General features: G+C 37.5%; 1 protein-coding gene across 1 annotated transcript in view; it reads left to right on the plus strand.

The window, feature by feature from the left end:
- The window catches only part of LOC121876826 (serine/threonine-protein phosphatase 2A 56 kDa regulatory subunit epsilon isoform-like), a 29,759-nt gene extending 9,890 nt beyond the window's left edge, over nt 1–19,869 (plus strand). Inside the window, exons 2-10 of the mRNA XM_042382268.1 lie at nt 5,107–5,303; nt 7,504–7,698; nt 10,225–10,355; nt 10,913–10,972; nt 12,263–12,476; nt 13,170–13,289; nt 14,057–14,170; nt 14,570–14,685; nt 15,948–19,869. Coding sequence (XP_042238202.1) covers nt 5,107–5,303; nt 7,504–7,698; nt 10,225–10,355; nt 10,913–10,972; nt 12,263–12,476; nt 13,170–13,289; nt 14,057–14,170; nt 14,570–14,685; nt 15,948–16,047 — 1,247 coding nt within the window. The 3' untranslated portion in view covers nt 16,048–19,869. The remainder of the gene's footprint in view (nt 1–5,106; nt 5,304–7,503; nt 7,699–10,224; nt 10,356–10,912; nt 10,973–12,262; nt 12,477–13,169; nt 13,290–14,056; nt 14,171–14,569; nt 14,686–15,947) is intronic.
- The last annotated feature ends 343 nt before the right edge of the window (nt 19,870–20,212 follow it).

Genomic DNA, 20,212 nt, shown 5'->3' on the forward strand with positions numbered 1-20,212 from the left:
TCATTCTTTCTAGTTGAAATTATCAATTTTGTATATCAGTTGTGAGTTGATCAGTCTTTGTACTGTATTGTTGGTTGGAGGATGTTGATAAATCCTGCTGGGGAGGAGGAGAAGGGGGAAGGGACCAACTGTCTGGTCCTGGTGGCCAGGAGGCGCCAAGTATGTGTCTTTACACCCTGGGAGCCGAGGACGGGAACATGTCACCATGAGTGAATGAGCGCACGGTTGGATAGTCATGGCTCTAAATAGACCTCCAGTTCTTTGGAACAACTGCTGTGTCATGTTTCTGTCACTAGAGGTGGCTGCCAAGAGGGGAAGGGAGTTGTATTATGGTCTATTCAAGGGGATTAACAGATTTATCCTGGTTGGTGTTGGGACGTCCTGTTTCAGGAATGAAGGACCTCAGCAAGTTGTCCAGCATTGTGAGAGCCACTTAGATTTGAGTTCTGTTTAGAAAAATAATATCATAGTTAAGTCTCCTTCCTTGTGGATGATATTAGCAGTGGGAGGTATTCTAAGGTATGCTTATTGGTCAGAAATAATTATCAAGCCATCAGTGTCAAGGTTTTCCTGGGTCTGAACTTGAGTATATGGTGTGTGTGCAGTGCTTGATCTGTCTGGCTGCAGGTTTAGTTAAAAAATAGGATTTTAAGATCAATCTACCATATGTGTATTATACATTAACAGTACTGTACTAAACTATACTGTACTATAGTACAGTAATGTATCAGTACTTTTAGTCTACATGTGACCTACCTTGGTTATATATCATTTTCGATGCTGATGAATAATTGATGCCTAACAGCCATGTTTCCACTTACCGGGTAATATTTTTTTTATTATACTATAACATTGAAAAAAAAAACAGCAACAATGAAGTTGGCAATGTAGTGGTGTGACTCACATAGCAACAGTTACTAAGGCTGCCAAAAGTGGAGGGAGCTTGGTTGATATATTAATTGATGGTATTTTTGTTTGAAATAGCTCTACTGGACAGTACTTGAGTATTGCAGTATAGTAAAAAGGTATGATACTAATTCACGTAGTTGATAATATGTAAACAAATGATGTAACAGACTGACAGTTGGTGTTTACTGTTTTACATCCTTCATTCAAGTGTTTTTCTTAGTAACAATCACTGTGTCTTGATGCAAACAACAGACAATAGGATGAATTCTTTTAAGGTGTTTTTAATAAGAGAGACAAGAAATTAAAGAGCTATCATTCTTAAGTGTGTCCTTGTGTTGCCTTCGAGTTATTATTTTTTTTTCAGTATGTATTTGGAAATATATTAATATGATAACTATTGCATACACCATACCTACAGGAGCCATTTTATTTAGTTTATTATTATTATTATTTTTTTTTTAGGCTAACAGGTCATGGCATTGAAACACAGTACTGAAAAAGTATGGTTGATGGCACCTAAACACACATAGAGGAATGGCATTGAAATAAAAAATTTAAAAGGGTAAATAAAAATGCAACGCTGATAAGATTAAACTACTCTACTGTGTTACATTCCAAAGTTACGGAAACTCTCTATAAAAATAAACATACACGTAACAAGCTGGTGTCTCGTGACTCACCAGAATATAAATCTTTTTTTTTACTAATTAAGTCTACGTGGGAAATCAAAACATGTAGTCTATTGGGGTATTAGTATTAGTGGATGGGAGTAAAAATTAATGTGTGTTGGTGAGAGGTGTGTTACTATGGTGGAGTGTGTTGGTGAGAGGTGTGTTAGTATGGTGGAGTGTGTGTTGGTGAGAGGTGTGTTAGTATGGTGGAGTGTGTTGGTGAGAGGTGTGTTAGTATGGTGGAGTGTGTGTTGGTGAGAGGTGTGTTAGTATGGTGGAGTGTGTGTTGGTGAGAGGTGTGTTAGTATGGTGGAGTGTGTGTTGGTGAGAGGTGTGTTAGTATGGTGGAGTGTGTTGGTGAGAGGTGTGTTAGTATGGTGGAGTGTGTGTTGGTGAGAGGTGTGTTAGTATGGTGGAGTGTGTGTTGGTGAGAGGTGTGTTAGTATGGTGGAGTGTGTGTTGGTGAGAGGTGTGTTAGTATGGTGGAGTGTGTGTTGGTGAGGTGTGGAGTATGGTGGAGTGTGTTGGTGAGAGAGAGGTGTGTTAGTATGGTGGAGTGTGTGTTGGTGAGAGGTGTGTTAGTATGGTGGAGTGTGTGTTGGTGAGAGGTGTGTTGGTATGGTGGAGTGTGTGTGTTGGTGAGAGGTGTGTTAGTATGGTGGAGTGTGTTGGTGAGAGGTGTGTTAGTATGGTGGAGTGTGTGTTGGTGAGAGGTGTGTTAGTATGGTGGAGTGTGTGTTGGTGAGAGGTGTGTTAGTATGGTGGAGTGTGTGTTGGTGAGAGGTGTGTTAGTATGGTGGAGTGTGTTGGTGAGAGGTGTGTTAGTATGGTGGAGTGTGTTGGTGAGAGGTGTGTTAGTATGGAAGAGTGTACTGTATGGTGATGGACAAGAATCTGAATATGTATAGTAGAGACTGATCTTGCCAACAGTGTACAGCAGGATTTGGTAATAGGATATGGCCCAGATAGTGATAGGTGCGGTATTGTTTGTTTATTTGTTTTGTTTAAGACAATATACATCAGAGAAGATTATTTACCAAGGAACAGTAGTAATCTAGATCATTTTTAACCACAGGTATTATTCTCTCCAGGATGCTTGTTGTGCTCTATCGTGTTGTGAATATTTATACTCAATAAAAGATATAGCAATAAATTTGTGCAGGTATGGTACAAATACGCATAACTTTCCGTGCTACACATCAACCAGTACGTACTACCTTTCTCTGGCCCGTGTGAGTAGCCAATCTCCCACTGCAGTGGGGCACCACCTAGATCATGTTCACACTCATGACCACTGACTGGTTAGCCAAGTGTGCCTAATGGCTACAACTTGGGGCAGTGCAAGTGACAAAATTGTCCATCGATTCCATCACCATTCTTTTTATTTTATTATGTTACCATACTGTACTCATATACTCTTACGTACTGTACCCTGTATTCTCATAAGTTCTGACTCTCATATGCAGTAGTTATTGTTTATTACAGTAACTGTATTCAATTTGGATTTTGAATTAAGCTTTCGGGTCAACCCAAACAGTTTAACTCATAACCGTCCAACTAGGCAGACTCACACCCCAAACCATGAATACTGTATATAAAGGATGGTACCTACTGTATAAACAAGGACTGGTGTCCATAGTAAAAGTGGGGTTACATTCCCACTCACAGCCAGACTCCCTTTTAACTTTTATTATTTCTGTTATATTATCATAACAGTGTTATTATTCTTGTTGTTATTGTTTACTTTATCTATAGTTTAGAATGTAAGTCCGGTAATCAAACTTCTGTGTGCTAATTTCTAACTGCAACACTAGATATTGTGAAATTGCAGAACTACAGTACTATGGTATGAGCGAGTTTCAAGGACATATAATGCCTGCAATGTCCTCTCTTACAACATACACCGGTAATTACAATATGATGATTTGCTGGTCCCTATTAAATTTATCAGAAATTTCATAAAAATGTTGGGACCAAAAGTGATAACAGGAAAAATATAAATTAGAATAACAAGTTTTGTTTGCTTTTGTGTTTACTGTGTACTGATATTGTCAGTAAATGGAGCAGTTTATGAGAATATAAATTTTCAAGGTCTTTTGTTAATAAATTTTGTTCAAAACAAGTCAGCCAATATTATACAGTACTGTATACAGTATATTTACAATTCTCTCCCCAAAATACCTAAACACCCTGTAAAGCTTGTGGACAGAGTACAGTACTGTAGCTTCCTGCTGCCTTCATGGAATAATTTTGTTATTACTCTACTGTACAGTATTTATAGTAATTTCGTGTGCTATGAAATAACAATTGGCACACGGGTAAGTGTCCGTCATTGTTTTATTTACTTGGGTTAGGTACAACACTCGACTAACATTAGTTTTTATATTTGATTAATCTATTGTAGATGGTCTCACAATCTGCTTTGTTTTTAAGTTATTCTATATTATTGTTTTACAATTTCATAGTTGCAAAATTAATTTTCAATAATATTTGTAAAACAAATATGACCACAGCAGGGAGGGCATATGCTGTATTTCCAATATGATAATCAGGTAATTCCCATTTAAATGATCAAATATGTGGCACAGTATATAGAGGGGTAGCTTTTGGAAATGAAAAAATGAAGCACAATGGAATATACAGTATTGTTCTGGAAGCTTCTGTGGTGTTGTTTAGGGTTTATCATTAGTGTAGATAAGATGTATCTTGCTCACGTACTGTACTGTACTGTACAGTATTTATATGTATGACATTTACAATAAACGTAAGTCCCTGAAGTACAAAATAGAATACCACTACTGTCCATAGATGATGAGGGAAAAGATCTTTTTTCCAGGAACTTAATAGCCTCACACTGGATCATAGTCTTATGCTCACTTTGCCACTCCCGGGGGCCAGGTCATAGCAAATTAACCAAGATAAAAATGCTGGAGATGGCAGTGGGGCTAGTTCCTAGTGTTACTGCTGTGACCCATATTAGACCATAATATAATGACAGTAATTCCAATATGATTGACAGGCACACTTGGTATGCCAAGTACTGCAGGTATTTCATGATTTTCAATATTTCTCAATACTTGTATTTCTAACTTTTGTTTTTTTAGACTTAACTTGTGAACCATGTTTTAAACTTCTTCATAAAGGATTAAAGGGAGCCTTTATCCTTGACGTTCTAAAGACAATAGAGTATAAGTAATGAGTAAATTTGTACCAGTCATTAATGTGTCATCAAAAAAGACCTGGTGTTTATCCTGTAGACTTTGTGACCATATTGTACAATTCACTAATTTGAGGATTTTGGAGTCAATCCAACATTTACCTTAAAAGTAAATTATCTAGATGGCAAGAGGCAACTAATAATGAAATCGATGCAAATTGTAATCAGTTTACAGATATTTTTTAAATGCAGAACAAGAAAAAAATATGTTCATCAGATACAGTAGTGTGCTTGCTTGAAGTATGTTGTACTGTTAAACAGTGTCTGTGGTTGCTAGAATGAAGAATTAATCCAAATTATTTACCTCAGATGTTCCGGGGTCAGAACAAGAGGACCTGTTCTTGCGCAAGCTTCGGCAGTGTTGTGTGGGCTTCGATTTCCTCGACCCGGTGGCCGACCTGAAAGGGAAGGAGATGAAACGTAGTACACTCAATGAACTGGTGGACTACATCACTGCAGGTCGAGGAGTCTTGACAGAGCCAGTGTATCCAGAGATAATCCGAATGGTATGTCATCACCTCTGATTAAGAGTTTTCTTGTGTGTAATTACCAACTGAAGTGAGTGAAGTCAATGTTGTATTTTCTTCAGAGGACCCTGAAGGGTATTAGGAAAGTTGGTTATATGAGGGAAGCTGATTTGATGGGTTTAGATTTGTACATTGTTAGAGCATTGTAAGCCATGGTAACAAAAATTTGAATAGCAGGATAAAGAGGCATCAGTATAAAAATATTAGTTGCACCAGGCATGAGTGTTCTTGATACTTCTAACTCCATAATGTATTCAAATCCTGCGGTATTTGGTAATAGATACAGGAAAAGGAGAAGAAGCTAGAAGCATACACGACTGGTAGTGTAAGAGACAGTAGATAAGTGAGAGGCTTGTGCTGCCACATTGATAACATTTTGGTGTACGTAAGATTGTCAAGAATCAGAAATACTCGTAAGAATTTAAAATCTTAGGGCTGAAGGTATGCCAGTGTGCTACATGTGCAATAAGATTTAAGTGAAATGTATTGGAGTTAACTTCAATGGGGAACTTATAAGGCAATTGCAAATAATAAGTCAGCTTTTTGAAGGGAGAAGAAGATGGTGGAGTGAAGATAAACCTTTTTTTTTTATAAGATGTGACAAAAACAGAAGATAGTTTAGAATATCAAGCAGCATTAGAAAAACTGAACAGGCATAGAGGGAAATTCTTCTGAGTAAATTGAAGTACACTTCAGTGAATTAGATAATGGATGATAAGTAAATCATAAGAGACACTGCCATTTTTAGGAGATGGAAGCTACATTATCAGATAAGATTGGTAGGTGATGGAGGAAACATTAAAAATATGAAGGAGATTATACTACACAGGGGTAAGGACAGACTATCATGTTGGTTTTAAAATGTGAAAAGTTAGGTTTGGATGAAGTGGTGAGGTGAGATAGAATGAATGTCATGATTGAAGGCATTATTTTTGCATTCCACAAGTAAATTCTCTATTCCATCTATACTCAGATTCTTTCCTAATTTCCTGTTTGACTCATGTAATTATTTTTTCCCCCAATAAAAGTGGAGTGTAATTACTGTTAATTTATGGTTCAGTTAAGTGATGCAGATCCAATATGATACACACTTGTTCAAATGTGTTATTCTGTTTCACCTCATGCCCTCTCACTTGCCACTCCACCAACATCCAGTATTACCCTTCTTACATGAATAAGTGAGAAGACTGGGGAAGGTAGCGGAGATGCTGAATGTGGATTATTGCTCTCGTCTCGGTAACCACTTCACTACAGGGATGCCACTTTTAATATTTTATTTGGCCAACACCACACAATTTCATTCAGCAGAGAGAGGACCCTGCACACAAATGGTAAAGAAGAAAGTAAAAAAAAAAAGAAGTCAGTTATTGGTAAATTTATAGAAAACTTGTGATATAGTGAACAGAAACAAGCTGGAGATATCTTTCTCTTTATAATTTGTCTGGTTGATTATTGAATGCTGTTAAAATTTTATGCTGATGAAATAGTACATATACAAGGGTGGTTAAGTATAATGAATTGAGCAGTTCAAAACAAATACAGAAGTGTTACAATGAAGTGTAATGCCACCATAGTTTGTTTTATTTCTGGTTAAGGCTTTTTGGTGAAATATTAATGAAAATGTGTGAATCATTTAGTCACTGAATATCCTTTACAAGTCTTCATCTAATTTCCTCTTATTGCACGTTGCCACCTTTTTGTCTCACTTGTCTCCTGCATGGAACGGGACATATTGATTTTCACTCATCTCTCCATCTGTCTGTCTATCTCACCCATGTAAAGTATTTTGAAAAAGTGCATCATAAAATTTTATTTAACTTTTTACTCCCTTTTTTACATTTATGATAAGGGTTAGATTATCTTTATTCCTTGAGCATCATAGTCACTGTAAGGGTGAGAGAACATTGAAAGCCTTTGTGTAGCTCCACCACACCATTAAGTCAGGAATGAATTAAAGTTGATAGATAGGTAGGGTTTGGTGATGGAGTATTCAGCTCTTGCTAAAACTCTTGTTTGTTGGTGATTGCAAAAATGATCTTACTCAAAGGGAATTTATCTACAGAATGACATGAGTACATTAATTATATTTGAGACAGGAGGGAATAGTGTCTACTGACACACTCATATGTTATAAGTGTGTCATCCCATGAGAATACAAGAATCCTTAATAAATTTTCAGATTGCTTGCAACTTGTTCCGAACACTTCCTCCTTCGGATAACCCAGATTTTGATCCTGAAGAGGATGATCCAACCCTAGAGGCCTCTTGGCCGCACCTGCAGCTGGTTTACGAGTTCTTCCTACGCTTCTTAGAGAGCCCAGACTTCCAGCCAGCTATTGGCAAGAGAGTTATAGATCAGAAATTTGTTTTACAGGTAAGCACAGTTTAGTACAGTACAGTACATACAGTACAGTACATATAGTACAGTACAGTAGTCAGTTTCTTTTATCATTGTGACTGAGGTATATACTGTACTGTACAGTATTGTATTCTTTACATAAAAAAATAATGTAGTGTATACTTTACATAGCCATTTTTAACCATTCAAAGAATATTCATATGATCATTGTACAGTAAATAAGACTTTTCAGAGATTCCCAATATAGTATTATATAATGAAAGAAGAAAAATACCCTTTTCTGTTTGTTGTTTAGATTCATCCATATACAGTATCATACATTTTCCCCATACACCTTTCCTTACCTCGTGGACATAAGTATAATCATAAATTTTCCTAACTTTGTCAAGGACATTATATACAGTAATATCTCCGTTAGCCGGAATCCCTCAAACCTGGAACTCTCCAATAGCTGGAATTAAAATTTTCTTGGAAAATTACTCCCAAAGCTGGAATTTTCTGGAAAATTCCAGCTTTTGGAACTATTTTCCGAGGGTCACATTTTCTGGAAAATACCGAGAAAATTTTCCCAGTACACCTGTACCCAGAAAATTCAGGGGATGGGGGATATTTTTCCGGGTTCGAGAGATAATGTAATGCACAATTTCTGGAACTTCCAAGAACATTTTTCCATTATCTGGAAATTTACAGAAAATTCTGGGGATGGGGGTAATTTTTCCCAGTTTTGAGAGATGAAATGATGCATAATTCTGGAACTTCCAAGAAAATTTTTCCATTACCCGGAAAATTCCGGGGATGGAGGATTTTTTTCCAGCTTTGAAAGAGTCGTCTCGTTATCCGGAAATCTCTCATCCCCGGAAGTGCTCTGCGCCAATTGTTTTGGCTAACAGAGATATCACTACACAGTTTCTTATATAATACTGTATTGCATTTTCAACTTAGATTCTTAACTGATGATCTAGTTATCAAGGACTTTTCAATCTTATGTGTTTCTCTTTTGTTATATGTAATACAGTACATGGCTTTAATATGAAGTGGATATATTACATTTCACTTTGTAACCTCTTCTCAACATTATTCCAGTACAGTATTAGAGTAAAACTTATCAGTGTGAGTTGTTAATTCCACTGAGGATGTGTACCATAGAGAGCAGGACTATGTCGTTCTTGTAGTTAAGAACATTTCCTGAAAACCTCTGTTATTCATTGTGCAATGTCAATATGATTTTTTTAAGGCACTTTAATAGAAGTCATAGTTGGCAGTTTATTAGTTCATGAATAGTTTTGTTTTAGTATTACAGTTATCTAGTACGTAAAGGCACCTTGTGATCACATCTTGAGGGATTGGATATCATTAAAAGTTTATTGTATTATATATTATAGAGTGATCAGTTTTCCAAGGAAGATAATTATTATTAAGAAATCTTTGGGAAATGTTGTGGGTTAAGAAAAAGTGGACATCACCAAGAGATGATGGTGCGCTCAGAGATGGATATAACTGAACATCCATCTGTGGTTGATGATGATATTTCTAGATGTAAATTACCCAGATATAATTTTATTGTTGGATGATTAAGCCTCAATCAGATGGATGAACTTGACTTTTTATTTATTTTTTTTTATCTGTGAATGTGAAATTTTATTCAGGCTCTTAGAATACATAACTGATTATTTTCAACAATATTCTTAGAAATAATGTTATACATTGACACATTTATGGATGTAAGAGACAGGAGCCAGTTTGAAGTAAGAGAAATTATATACTCCAGAGAAATTCTTAAGGAAAATAAAATGCAAAAATTAAGATATGTCAATAAGGAGAAGTGGAGATGGTGTCAGGTAGATTAGGATATTGTCACATGACATGGACACTGTGGGTGGGAAGAGAGAGATTGGTAAAAGTTGTGTATAGTTTCCATGTAGGTGGTAGGAGGGAGTGGGAAAAACTAAGCAAGGAATGGGTTGAAGGACACACATGAAGAAGGGGGGGGGCGGTATGAAACTCTAGGAAGCAGAAATTTGTGTGAATGAGTGAAGAATTGGGCAGTAAGTGATAATTTACTGATGGTTGATGCTGGCTTAAGTGAAGTGATGGGAATATATGAGATTTGAGGGCTTTGTTGTGGAAGGGGACTTACGTGCTAAGGAAAAGGGAGACTGTGTGCATGTATTTGCTGTTGATTCTAGCCACCCTACATTAAGGCTTTATAAGATTAGATATCTAACAAATAACATCCTAAGTAAAGAATAGGTAAACCAAATGGAAATATTGAGGCCTGGTTATAGTAGGGCTCCACAGCTGAACAAATAAACCCCAGCAACTACAATGAATAACTGTAAATAAGAGAGGCTGTTGCTCTTGATTTTGGCAGAGTTGTGTTATAGTGGGCAAGTTCCATGCAAGAATTACAAAAATAAAAGATAGTTTATTTTTAACAAGTAACTTTGTATTTCATGCACAATTAAGAGTACAAGTTTTGGGTTGCAACTGGCAGTCGTGCCATAGTCTTTCAAACAGTACTATTTTTCTACTTTTTTTCAGCTTTTGGAACTATTTGATAGTGAGGATCCCCGAGAGAGAGACTTCCTCAAGACTGTCCTACATAGGATATATGGAAAGTTTCTGGGACTAAGAGCATTCATCAGAAAACAAATAAACAATATTTTCCTTAGGTAAGTTGTGCTTTATTGTGAACCAGACATGGACAGAAAGTAATGGGAACTATTATCTTTGTGTTTACCTGTCTGTGTCATTGATTGTCTCTCCTTATGTATTATCACTTTCTATGTCTTTCTGTGTGCATATCTGTTTCTATTTGTGTCATTCAATCTGCTTAATGCCACTTTAACTCTATATGTGTTGTTCTTAGTCACCAATCTCTGCTTTTTTTGCCATTTACAGTATCTCTCTGCATCAAGTTTGTGGCTCATTTCTCAGCCATTTCATTTTAAATGATCACTTGGGTGTCTGTCACACTTACTCTAATTTAATATTGTGACTCCAGCAAATACTCGTATCTCCCATTTTATTTTATGTTTATTTATTTATTTTTCTTTCTATATTATTTTGTTTATTTATATATCTGTTTCTTTTTATTTCTTTATTTTGCTATTACCAAGTCAGTTTTTAGCTCACCATTTGAGAATAGACTAGGGTTAGTAGATAAGAAATATATGTACAAGAAATTTATTTGTTCTCAGATAAGTAATACAAATATTTTGTGTTTCAGGTTTGTATATGAAACGGAACACTTCAATGGTGTAGGAGAACTTCTAGAAATTTTGGGAAGGTAAGTTGGTTTTAGTTCTGTTTAAGTTTTTAAAAATGTTTGTTTAACCCTTTCTTGAAGGCAGGGGGATGGTAGAGAGCAGTACAGTACATAAGAGGCAGTGGTTATGATTAAAACTTTTGAAGGTGATAATGATGGAACCATCATGAAGCTGCCACACTCCTCCCATCACTAACAGTACCACTAAAGTATTCTGGTCCTGCCAGATGAGCCTCCCTGTAAATGAAGGGAATGTTTACACAATGACCTAAATATTTTTTCTTGACCTAGAACACTAAAAGAAAGTGTTCAATAAACATTTCTCCAAGCAGTCAGTGGTTATGCTTATTACTCACAGTAAAAAAAGTATCGCACAGGGGAAGGGGGGATCTGCTGACTTCCGTAATGATCAATACATCACCTGATGTGCTGGGAGGGTTGGTGTGCATGCCTGTATGATGAAGGTTTCCACCTACTTGTGGTAGGGCCATATTAGTTATGTCCCACAGGTCCGGCATAATATCAACACCATTACATTAATTATCTTACACTCATATTCCACTATCCCTCGTCCGTGGTGTCAAACTGTTTCACACATATCTGTGCGGTACTTTTTTTACTGCGTGTGCATGTACCCTTAGAAATATATTTCTCTAATGAAGTTTGTATCTGCCATTTGGTTTCACACTCGGTAGTCATTTCTTCATTTGATACTCTTGTGTAATTTTTATTGCCAAAAGTGAAGGAATCTTTTTAAGAGTCAACAATTCCATGTTGCTCAGCTAGGATTTGTTTAGTCTGGGGCTGTACTTATCTAAAACTATATATCAAAAATTTTCATACTGATCTTGATTACCTGCTGCTGAATGTAAGTTGTGTGGAGCAATACAATAGTGGGAGGTGTCAGAGATGTACTAAGGAGAGGGAACTTCACAAGAGAACACAAATGATACAGCAGCTACACTGACTGAATGACTGCAGGGAGAGTCTGTGCCCTTTATTCTGACCACCTTGTGCTACAGTACGAATGTGATTGCAAGAGAAAAATTACATGTGGCTCAAAGAATATATAGAAATGTGTTGCTATAATTTTTGTCTTAGTTCTTAGTAAACTGCCTGATACTTTGGTAAAGGTTGGAGTTGAAATATTAGAAGTTCATAGTTTGGCAGAGTTTAGAGTTCAGATAATAGTAGCTCAATGGTAGCTAGTAAAGATCAAATTAGACAAAGCTCTTGAAACCTTATTATGGCGTGTTAGTTGAAGAGGTCTTGATGTATAGATGTTAATTTTTCTCTTTTATTACATTCCAGTATAATCAATGGGTTTGCTCTACCACTCAAGGCAGAACATAAGCAATTTTTGATCAAGGTGCTGATTCCGCTGCACAAAGTGAAGTGCTTGAGTCTATATCATGCGCAGCTGGCCTACTGTGTGGTGCAGTTTCTTGAGAAGGATCCAACACTCACTGAGCCAGTCATTAAGGGACTACTCAAATTCTGGCCCAAAACTTGTAGTCAGAAGGAGGTGAGTCGACACTAACTGGATTATACATTATGTAAAACTTACTTTTCTTCTTAGACATCAAGTTACCTGGAATACAGTTTTTCATTAACCTGAATGTCACTATTTATGTTTATGTCTATTATTTCTTTATTAGTGCTTTCTTACCTTCCACCATTTTGCTGTCACGTTCCCGCTTTCCTTCACATTTCTTTACCATTTTCTCCACCCCTACACAAAAGTGGTATAGGATATTAAGTATTGTTTTATATTTGATACCCATAACAAACGCGCACACACACGCACACACACGCACACACACACTCTCTCTCTCTCTCTTTCAGTCATTCATTCCTACTATAGTACATGAAAAAAAGTGAAAGAGGTTTCCTTTAGGCATGACAGCTTGTTGTGGTAGTGCACATACAGCAACCTGAATACTAAGTTTCAGTACACATAGAGGCAACTGGTGGTGCCCCGAGCATGAACCACCAACCCTTAGGACAGGAGATAACGGTAACAGCTGTAAATTAAGTTATAATAATAATTAATTGGTAGATTGAAGATTAAATATATTATGGGATAGTAATATGGTATTTAGAAACCCCTTCCAGTGCAAAGACATTTATAATAACCTGTATTTCCACTTGTACCATAATAACTGAATTATAGTTGGACATTCTCTATAATGTATAATGTCTGTTTAAATATTTTCAGGTAATGTTTTTAGGGGAGATAGAAGAAATACTCGATGTGATAGAACCATCACAGTTTGTCAAAATACAAGAGCCACTGTTTAAGCAGATATCAAAGTGTGTTTCCAGTCCTCACTTCCAGGTAAGTTTTATATAATGTGCTTTTTTATCACCCAGGAATTCAGATACTGTTAGTTCTATGAACCACTTGGTGTATAAGCAAATTTCTCTAATGAACATAAGAGGGCACTGGGCATCCTACATGTAATGCCCAGTTCCTACCATAGAAATAGTTTGGCACTAGGAAAGGGCATCGTACAGTAAAACTTACTTCAAATTTGCCTTATGGCAACAGGGTCACCATGCCACACCATGCCATCTGGTAAACATGGCTAACCTACACAAGCCTGGAGTATAGCCATAAAACAATGATGATGATGGTGGTTGTTTTCTATCTCTCTTTTTTCTGATTAACAATGCGAAGGTGTTTCCCCTTTACCCCCCACCCCACCCCCGTCCCATGTTTCAGTTATTCAGTCTATCCAGCTCACCACATAAGAAACTTTTAAAATGAGATGCTGTCCAACTGTGTTAAAGATGGTTTCTACTGGATAATTTTCCATAGCCTCAATGAAGGTGTAATTTGGCAGATTCTTGTTGAAGATTGTTTGGTGTGTTTCTTGACTAAGGGGATTTGTTACAGGTAGTCTCTGATTTATGAAGCTTGTTTATGAGTAGTTGGTGTATTACATATTTGAATATTGATAAGTTCAAGTTGGAGAACGGACTGGTATGCAGTGCATTGAAGTGCTGAAAGATCATAATGCGACTTGTAATGTAAAAAAATTTTATGAGAATTTTCAAAGTTTTTCCTGTCCATACAGTGACCAAGTGTATATTTAATTACAGGTTGCAGAGCGGGCACTCTATTTCTGGAACAATGAGTACATCATGAGTCTAATAGAGGAAAATTCAAATGTGATCCTGCCTATAATGTTTCCAGCACTCTACAGAATTAGCAAGGTATGATCAGGATGTTCTTGTAAGGCTTTATGTAACTCACTCACTCCGGGAAATTGGGTTGATAGATATAATTGATAGGTTCGGGTCATTCATTTTACTGGAAAAGATGGCATGGGTTGATTTTCGTTACCACTTGTTATTGTAACTTAGTCAGTTTCTTACATTTCAGGCACAACTTATCTGTGAGAGTACTTTTTTCCATTGAGTAGTTATTGCAGTCCTTACTTTTTATACTGTACTTTGTTTTGATTAACTTCCCACAAAATATGGCTAGTTAGTTAATGTGTTTCTTACTTCTTATTGTATGTACAGTATTCCCTGTTATCAGATACCTTTCACTTGATAGTTTTGTCCTCTTGCAACATTTTGTAGATTTATGTTATTTGTATTCTTTTGCAGGAACACTGGAATCAGACAATTGTTGCGTTAGTCTACAATGTGCTCAAGACTTTCATGGAAATGAACAGCAAGCTGTTTGATGAACTTACAGCTTCTTATAAGGCAGAGAGGCAAAGGTTTGATATTCAGCATCTATTGACTAGTATTTTTCCTACATTCATATATTTGACTTATAAAAAAAGTCTACATAGAGAAACATGGTGTTATGCAGAGCGTAAGGAGTAATGGTCACTGTACAGTACAATATCAAATGCTTAACAAACTTATGCGAATATGCATGTGTATGCATATCGTGAAGCATGTTATGGTTTATCTGCCCATCAGGCATCTTTATTCCTCAATTTATGTAGAATGGATCAAATATTACAAATATCTCAGAAAGTGGTGGAAGGCCAGGGAAAGGTTAACACAACAAATAGAAACACTCGCTTATTCATATCCATGACTATGTTTATTATTGATAAGGAAAAATATTTCTGGAAAATTTTAGAATTTTTGTGCATTATTGTTGTGAATGAATTTGGACTTTGGTCTAATCTGTGGGACCATAATACAATGAAGGCAGCTCCAGGCCTTTCCTTCTTGGTTACTAATAAGGGGCTGACCATTATTATGCATCCTGTTGGGTATGCTCCCCAGTTATACACGAACATGCTTCATTAAGTGAATGTTTATACAGTATTACTGGATTATAATTGTCATAAAGGTGCACATTAAGAGCTTCGTTACTAATGAACCTAATTTTACTTGGTGCCCCTCAGGTCTTCTTAGTGTAGTGGATACTTTTTCTGTGGGTTGGGACTCCTGGCAGTATCTTTACTTCCATTTTGTACTTGCATAAGATCATAAGGAAGCTAAAACTGTTTCATGGAATAACAGTTTTGGCAGAAATACTGATGTCTTTTGTTACACTGAAACTGAGTTGAGGATAAGTGGAAAAGTACATTGATATTAAATACCCTTGTCAATTTTGCATCAGTTTCACCACATTTATTTGGGAATGATTTAAAAATAAACCAGATGATTTAAATATAATGCAAAGTGATTTAGCATGGAGGGAAGATTTAATAGTTTTGTATGTGATGCATTAAAAAGTTTAGGAAAGGCAAGTAAAGTATGTGCAATTGTTACCAACTTGCCATCATAGCCTTTTTCTGTCACTTTTTACATAAGTTTTGCATTACATGCCATATTATTTTCCCTCTGTAGTTTTGGTATCCTTTGATTTCCTCCCACACAAAAGTGATAAAAGGAGTAGAAATAAAGAGATGATAAAGATATGAGATACAGTGAAATTGTAAATGGTCAAAGATTGCATTATAGATTTATGCTAAATTTAAGCAACATACCCATGAAAGATCTCACTGGACTTTTGCAGGGAGAAGAAACGTGAACGTGAGCGAGATGAGCTATGGAAGAAACTGCAAGCATTAGAGTTGAATCATCAACAGCAGCAGCAGCAGCAACAACAACAGTGAGGACACATGAAATGTGTAGTGCCGACTCATGGAGGTTCGCCCGTGATGTGCCGTCTTGATGGTCCGGGGCGCCAGTCCTACACCCTCCCTGGTGTCATGTGGGCCTGAGGCTGGACCCTTAGGACAACCATCAGCAAGCCCACATGCATGAAGGACAGAATATTTTAGTTTTGAATGTATTCTGGTCATTAAAAAGAAGCCATACGCATAGCCGTGCAAATTTTCTGAGTCATATTGTTTTAGAGAGGTATTTGTAAGTACTGAAAGTGTTTGTGCCCTGGGTAACCTTTAGGGCACTGCTACCTGTTCCCAGGTACCATCCGTGGGGGAAGTGTCGCAAGGATAGAATCGTAGGCTATATGTCTATTCTGTATGTAATATTTACTATATGGTAGCCCACATGAATTGATAACCTTGTAATAACTCTATAGGAGAGACTGTGAGAGGAGAATGTGGTGTGATACGGTGCTGTCTGGCCTGGAGGAAATCCCAACAAAAGTGGCATGTAAACGTCCCAGGAGACATGGACCAGCTCGCTGCTCCCTATGGGGGCTGTGATATGCTCACCAGTTCCTCACTAGGATTTTATTCAAATTGAATTATTTGCATTTGATTTTCTGCATAGGTATTGGGCCTAATTCTGGGTTATGATTTACTTTACTGGACTTTTTTTTAATCTGCTGTTATTGGTAGGCCAATTGTTGTGTTTTGGAGAGGGCTTTTAATATTGAACTGATCAGCAGGTTGTTCAGGTCACAAAAATAAATTTGTGATTGTAGTTTACTTTGCATTAGTTAGGAGATAGTATATGTCATTGCCCAAGTTTGATTCATGCAAACCACATTATGTCTCCTCTGTCTGTGAAGGTAGTCATCCCTTCCTCTCATGATTGTACATAGGTTGAGAGTCTGTGTGCACCAGTTCTTGATACTATTAATAGCCATTGTGTTGTGGCCCACATAGTCATTGGGAAAATGAACAAAAAGAAACAGGACTTGGTCTTGATTTGGCAATGTCTAGTCATCCCCATATGTGTGGACTTGGGGCGACGAGGCCTCACCGTTTTGTAGTCTAGTTTATGTGGATGATTTCACTTGCTTCCTGTTGTGCCCTGTGTTGCTAGCTGATTAGCTGGTCGGGCAGCACTGGCCCCACTGGTCAGTGGACCGGGCAGCCATCTGCAAGCTGCCTACCATCACTCTCAGTGTTCCCTCTACTGGGTATAACCTCTCCCCCTTTTTTTTTTTTAGGAAGTGCATTTTTTCCTGTGAGTGGGAGTTTACGTGTGCTCTCATTATTAATTTATGCAACCAGTACCAGTGTTTAGTGGAAGGGGTGTGTAGAGGCTCAAACAACAAGATGTCTGGCTGGCCTAATTGAAAGACTATACCAAGCGTTAAATGCAGTGCAATAGTGTGATGCATGGACAAACCGTTGGTGGCCCCCAAACAAAGGGACAATGTGCTTGCGTGCAGGTGGTGTCTTGTGCAGATGCCTGCCTAGGTGAACAAGAAAATCATTATCATCCCAAGGAACCATAGTGTGCACTGCTCCCCGTGCTGTCTAAAGTGTGCGTACCAATCTGGCAACATTAATACATTGAACTGTAGTGCACAACCAGCTGGACTAAACTGTACTTCCAACTCTTGTAATGAAGATCCTCAGAAAATGTGACCCTAGAAGTGTTCACCTTTACCAACCAAAGAATCCTTCATTGATATCAACTTCAGTTTCTTGTTATTAACCCATTGCAGACACACACATCATTTGATGCCATCATCCAGGGAGCCCCGTCACATTCTACAACCACTCTACTACTGCCATCTCCATGAGGGACACACACTGCTGATGATATTGGCCACCACTGCACCATTATGGTGGCAGCAATCTCTGGGACTCATACAATACCCATTTTTATTCTCAGTATCAAGAAACTTCACACTTGCCACCTTCACCCATGGTAACCATAATATTGACCAGCTTGATTTTGACATTTCAGTTTGTGGACATTAAATTGCCAGCTTGAATGATCCATATGGTGCACTATCAAGTTATCAATACCCCAAGGCTTGTGATATGGGCCTTACTGGCCGTGTATATTCTCAAAATGCGTTCATCATTTGGTAATTGATGTGAGTGATAATTTACTTGCACCTATTGTATAGGGAACCATTAATGTGCACTTAAATTACCATAAGCTGATAGATTTGAGGCAACACAACCCAGGAGACCTTGTACAGTGAACAGGCCAATTCCAACTGGTACACAAGTGACTCAGAGGTTGCCATAGGACTGCAGACCAACTGGGACCCCCAGGAACCAGGTGGTGTTCACCTGCCCCTTCCATGTTCTTGATGGGCATCAAGGCACCTGCACAAATCAACCAATCTATTTTCAGTTAAGCTTGTATACATTGTACAGTCAACTTTGAAATGTAATCCTGATGATAAGTCTATGCTAGGAATGTGATGAGATTGTTGGGAAAAAAATTGGACACATCCAACTTGAGGTGTGTGAACACTTTGTATGTATGTCACACATGATGTAGACTTAGCCTTTGCCACATGCTTTACTTCTGCCTTGTATGTTTGTAAATTTAACTGTACATGTACATACACCTGAAGCAGAGTAGGGTGTGGGTGTGGCAGCCTGCTCAGGGTCCAGATCAGACCTGATCTAAACCTTTAAACAATTTTTTTCTGTTATTGATTGTATTTTATTTTTGTTTTCTTTTATTTCTTTCAGCTAAGCTGCAATGTGATTTGTTTAAAGCCCTTGCTAATTTAATTTATGATGAAGCAAAAGTAATAATAATATTAACCTGTGCTTTTAGGAAGACCCGTAGCTTCCTCTGGAGTCTCATCACTTGTGGCTGCTGGAGCAGTGATAATTCCTTCTAATTTTTGGTGGGCAGGCCAGTGCTGATGGATCTTATCCTGGGGGTAGCATTAGCAAGGGATTCATGAAGGTGGTGGTGGTGGAGTAAAAATTATTAATGGGCTGTCTTGTGTGTGTATATATGTGGATTAAATTTTAAGGGGTGTGACAAGTTTGGCTGAAGCTTTTCAAGTGACCAGTACATGGTTGGAGCACATATCATGAAACTGAAAATAAATCCATATATGAAGTGGATGACATTGATGTAGTTGTCTGTTAAAAAGAGGAGGGTGTCAGTGTTAATTGTGCTCTGTGGAGTGGCTGATAGAATGTGGATATAAAGACATTTCATCATTTTGGTGAAGGGGCTGATAGAGAGGTGTAGGAAGTTTGTAATGGAGGGACAGAGATGGACTCTAGTAGGCTGCTGCCTCAGCTTCACAATGGCATTCTCTGGGTTGCATCTTTCACTTGTGGAGATGTGATATTTTAATACTGCTTTTTCTGTATGGAACTTGTTCTGTTATTTCTATTTCCTGTAGACTAGATAGTGCCAACATGATGCAGTAGCATTATGCAGCTAGGGACTCACAGCCACTGTTAAGTGCCAGCTTGGAGACTTGGCGGTGTTGGTGTTCCTCTGGGCTGTGTCCTCCCAGGGCCCAGTACTGCCTGTTGTGAGCCACATGTCCGTCGCCTCGTCAGTCAGTGAAGCAGCAGCAACATCGCCTCAACATTTTTAACTCCAATCAGACTGGGATGTTAAAATTAAGTAATACCGTTATTGTAATCTTCATAACTTTCTGTTCACATACTGTAAAGCAAGACAATAAAGAACTTAAAAGTTGTCTTGTGTGTGTTTTCATCTGTTTAGAAATACAGGTATTATAAATGTGAAACAGTGGAGTTTGGATGCCTAGATTGAAATAAATTGATGCAAAATTATTGTAATGAAATTGTTTTATTTTTATTTATTTTATATTTATTTTGTCAAAATGAGGATTGTGTTAAAAGTGTACAAATTTGTGAAAGTATACATGCTTTGTGTACACTTAAGTGGATGACTTCAGCCCTAGCAGTGTCAAGTTAAGGAAGTTCTGTTCTGAAGCCTGTCTAGTAGAGGCATGGATACCCCCGTGTCAACATCCCTTGATCTTGTAGAATTCAGTATCTTGGTACATTATTGTACATTGTGCAACCTAGTAATAATCAAAACTATTGTAGGTATTATTGCAAGCAACTCCTATACCTATTAGGGGTCACATGATGCTGAGGTCTTGTCAAGGAG

This window comes from Homarus americanus, unplaced genomic scaffold, assembly GCF_018991925.1.
Source record: "Homarus americanus isolate GMGI-L3 unplaced genomic scaffold, GMGI_Hamer_2.0 scaffold50281, whole genome shotgun sequence".
Taxonomy (NCBI): domain Eukaryota; kingdom Metazoa; phylum Arthropoda; class Malacostraca; order Decapoda; family Nephropidae; genus Homarus; species Homarus americanus.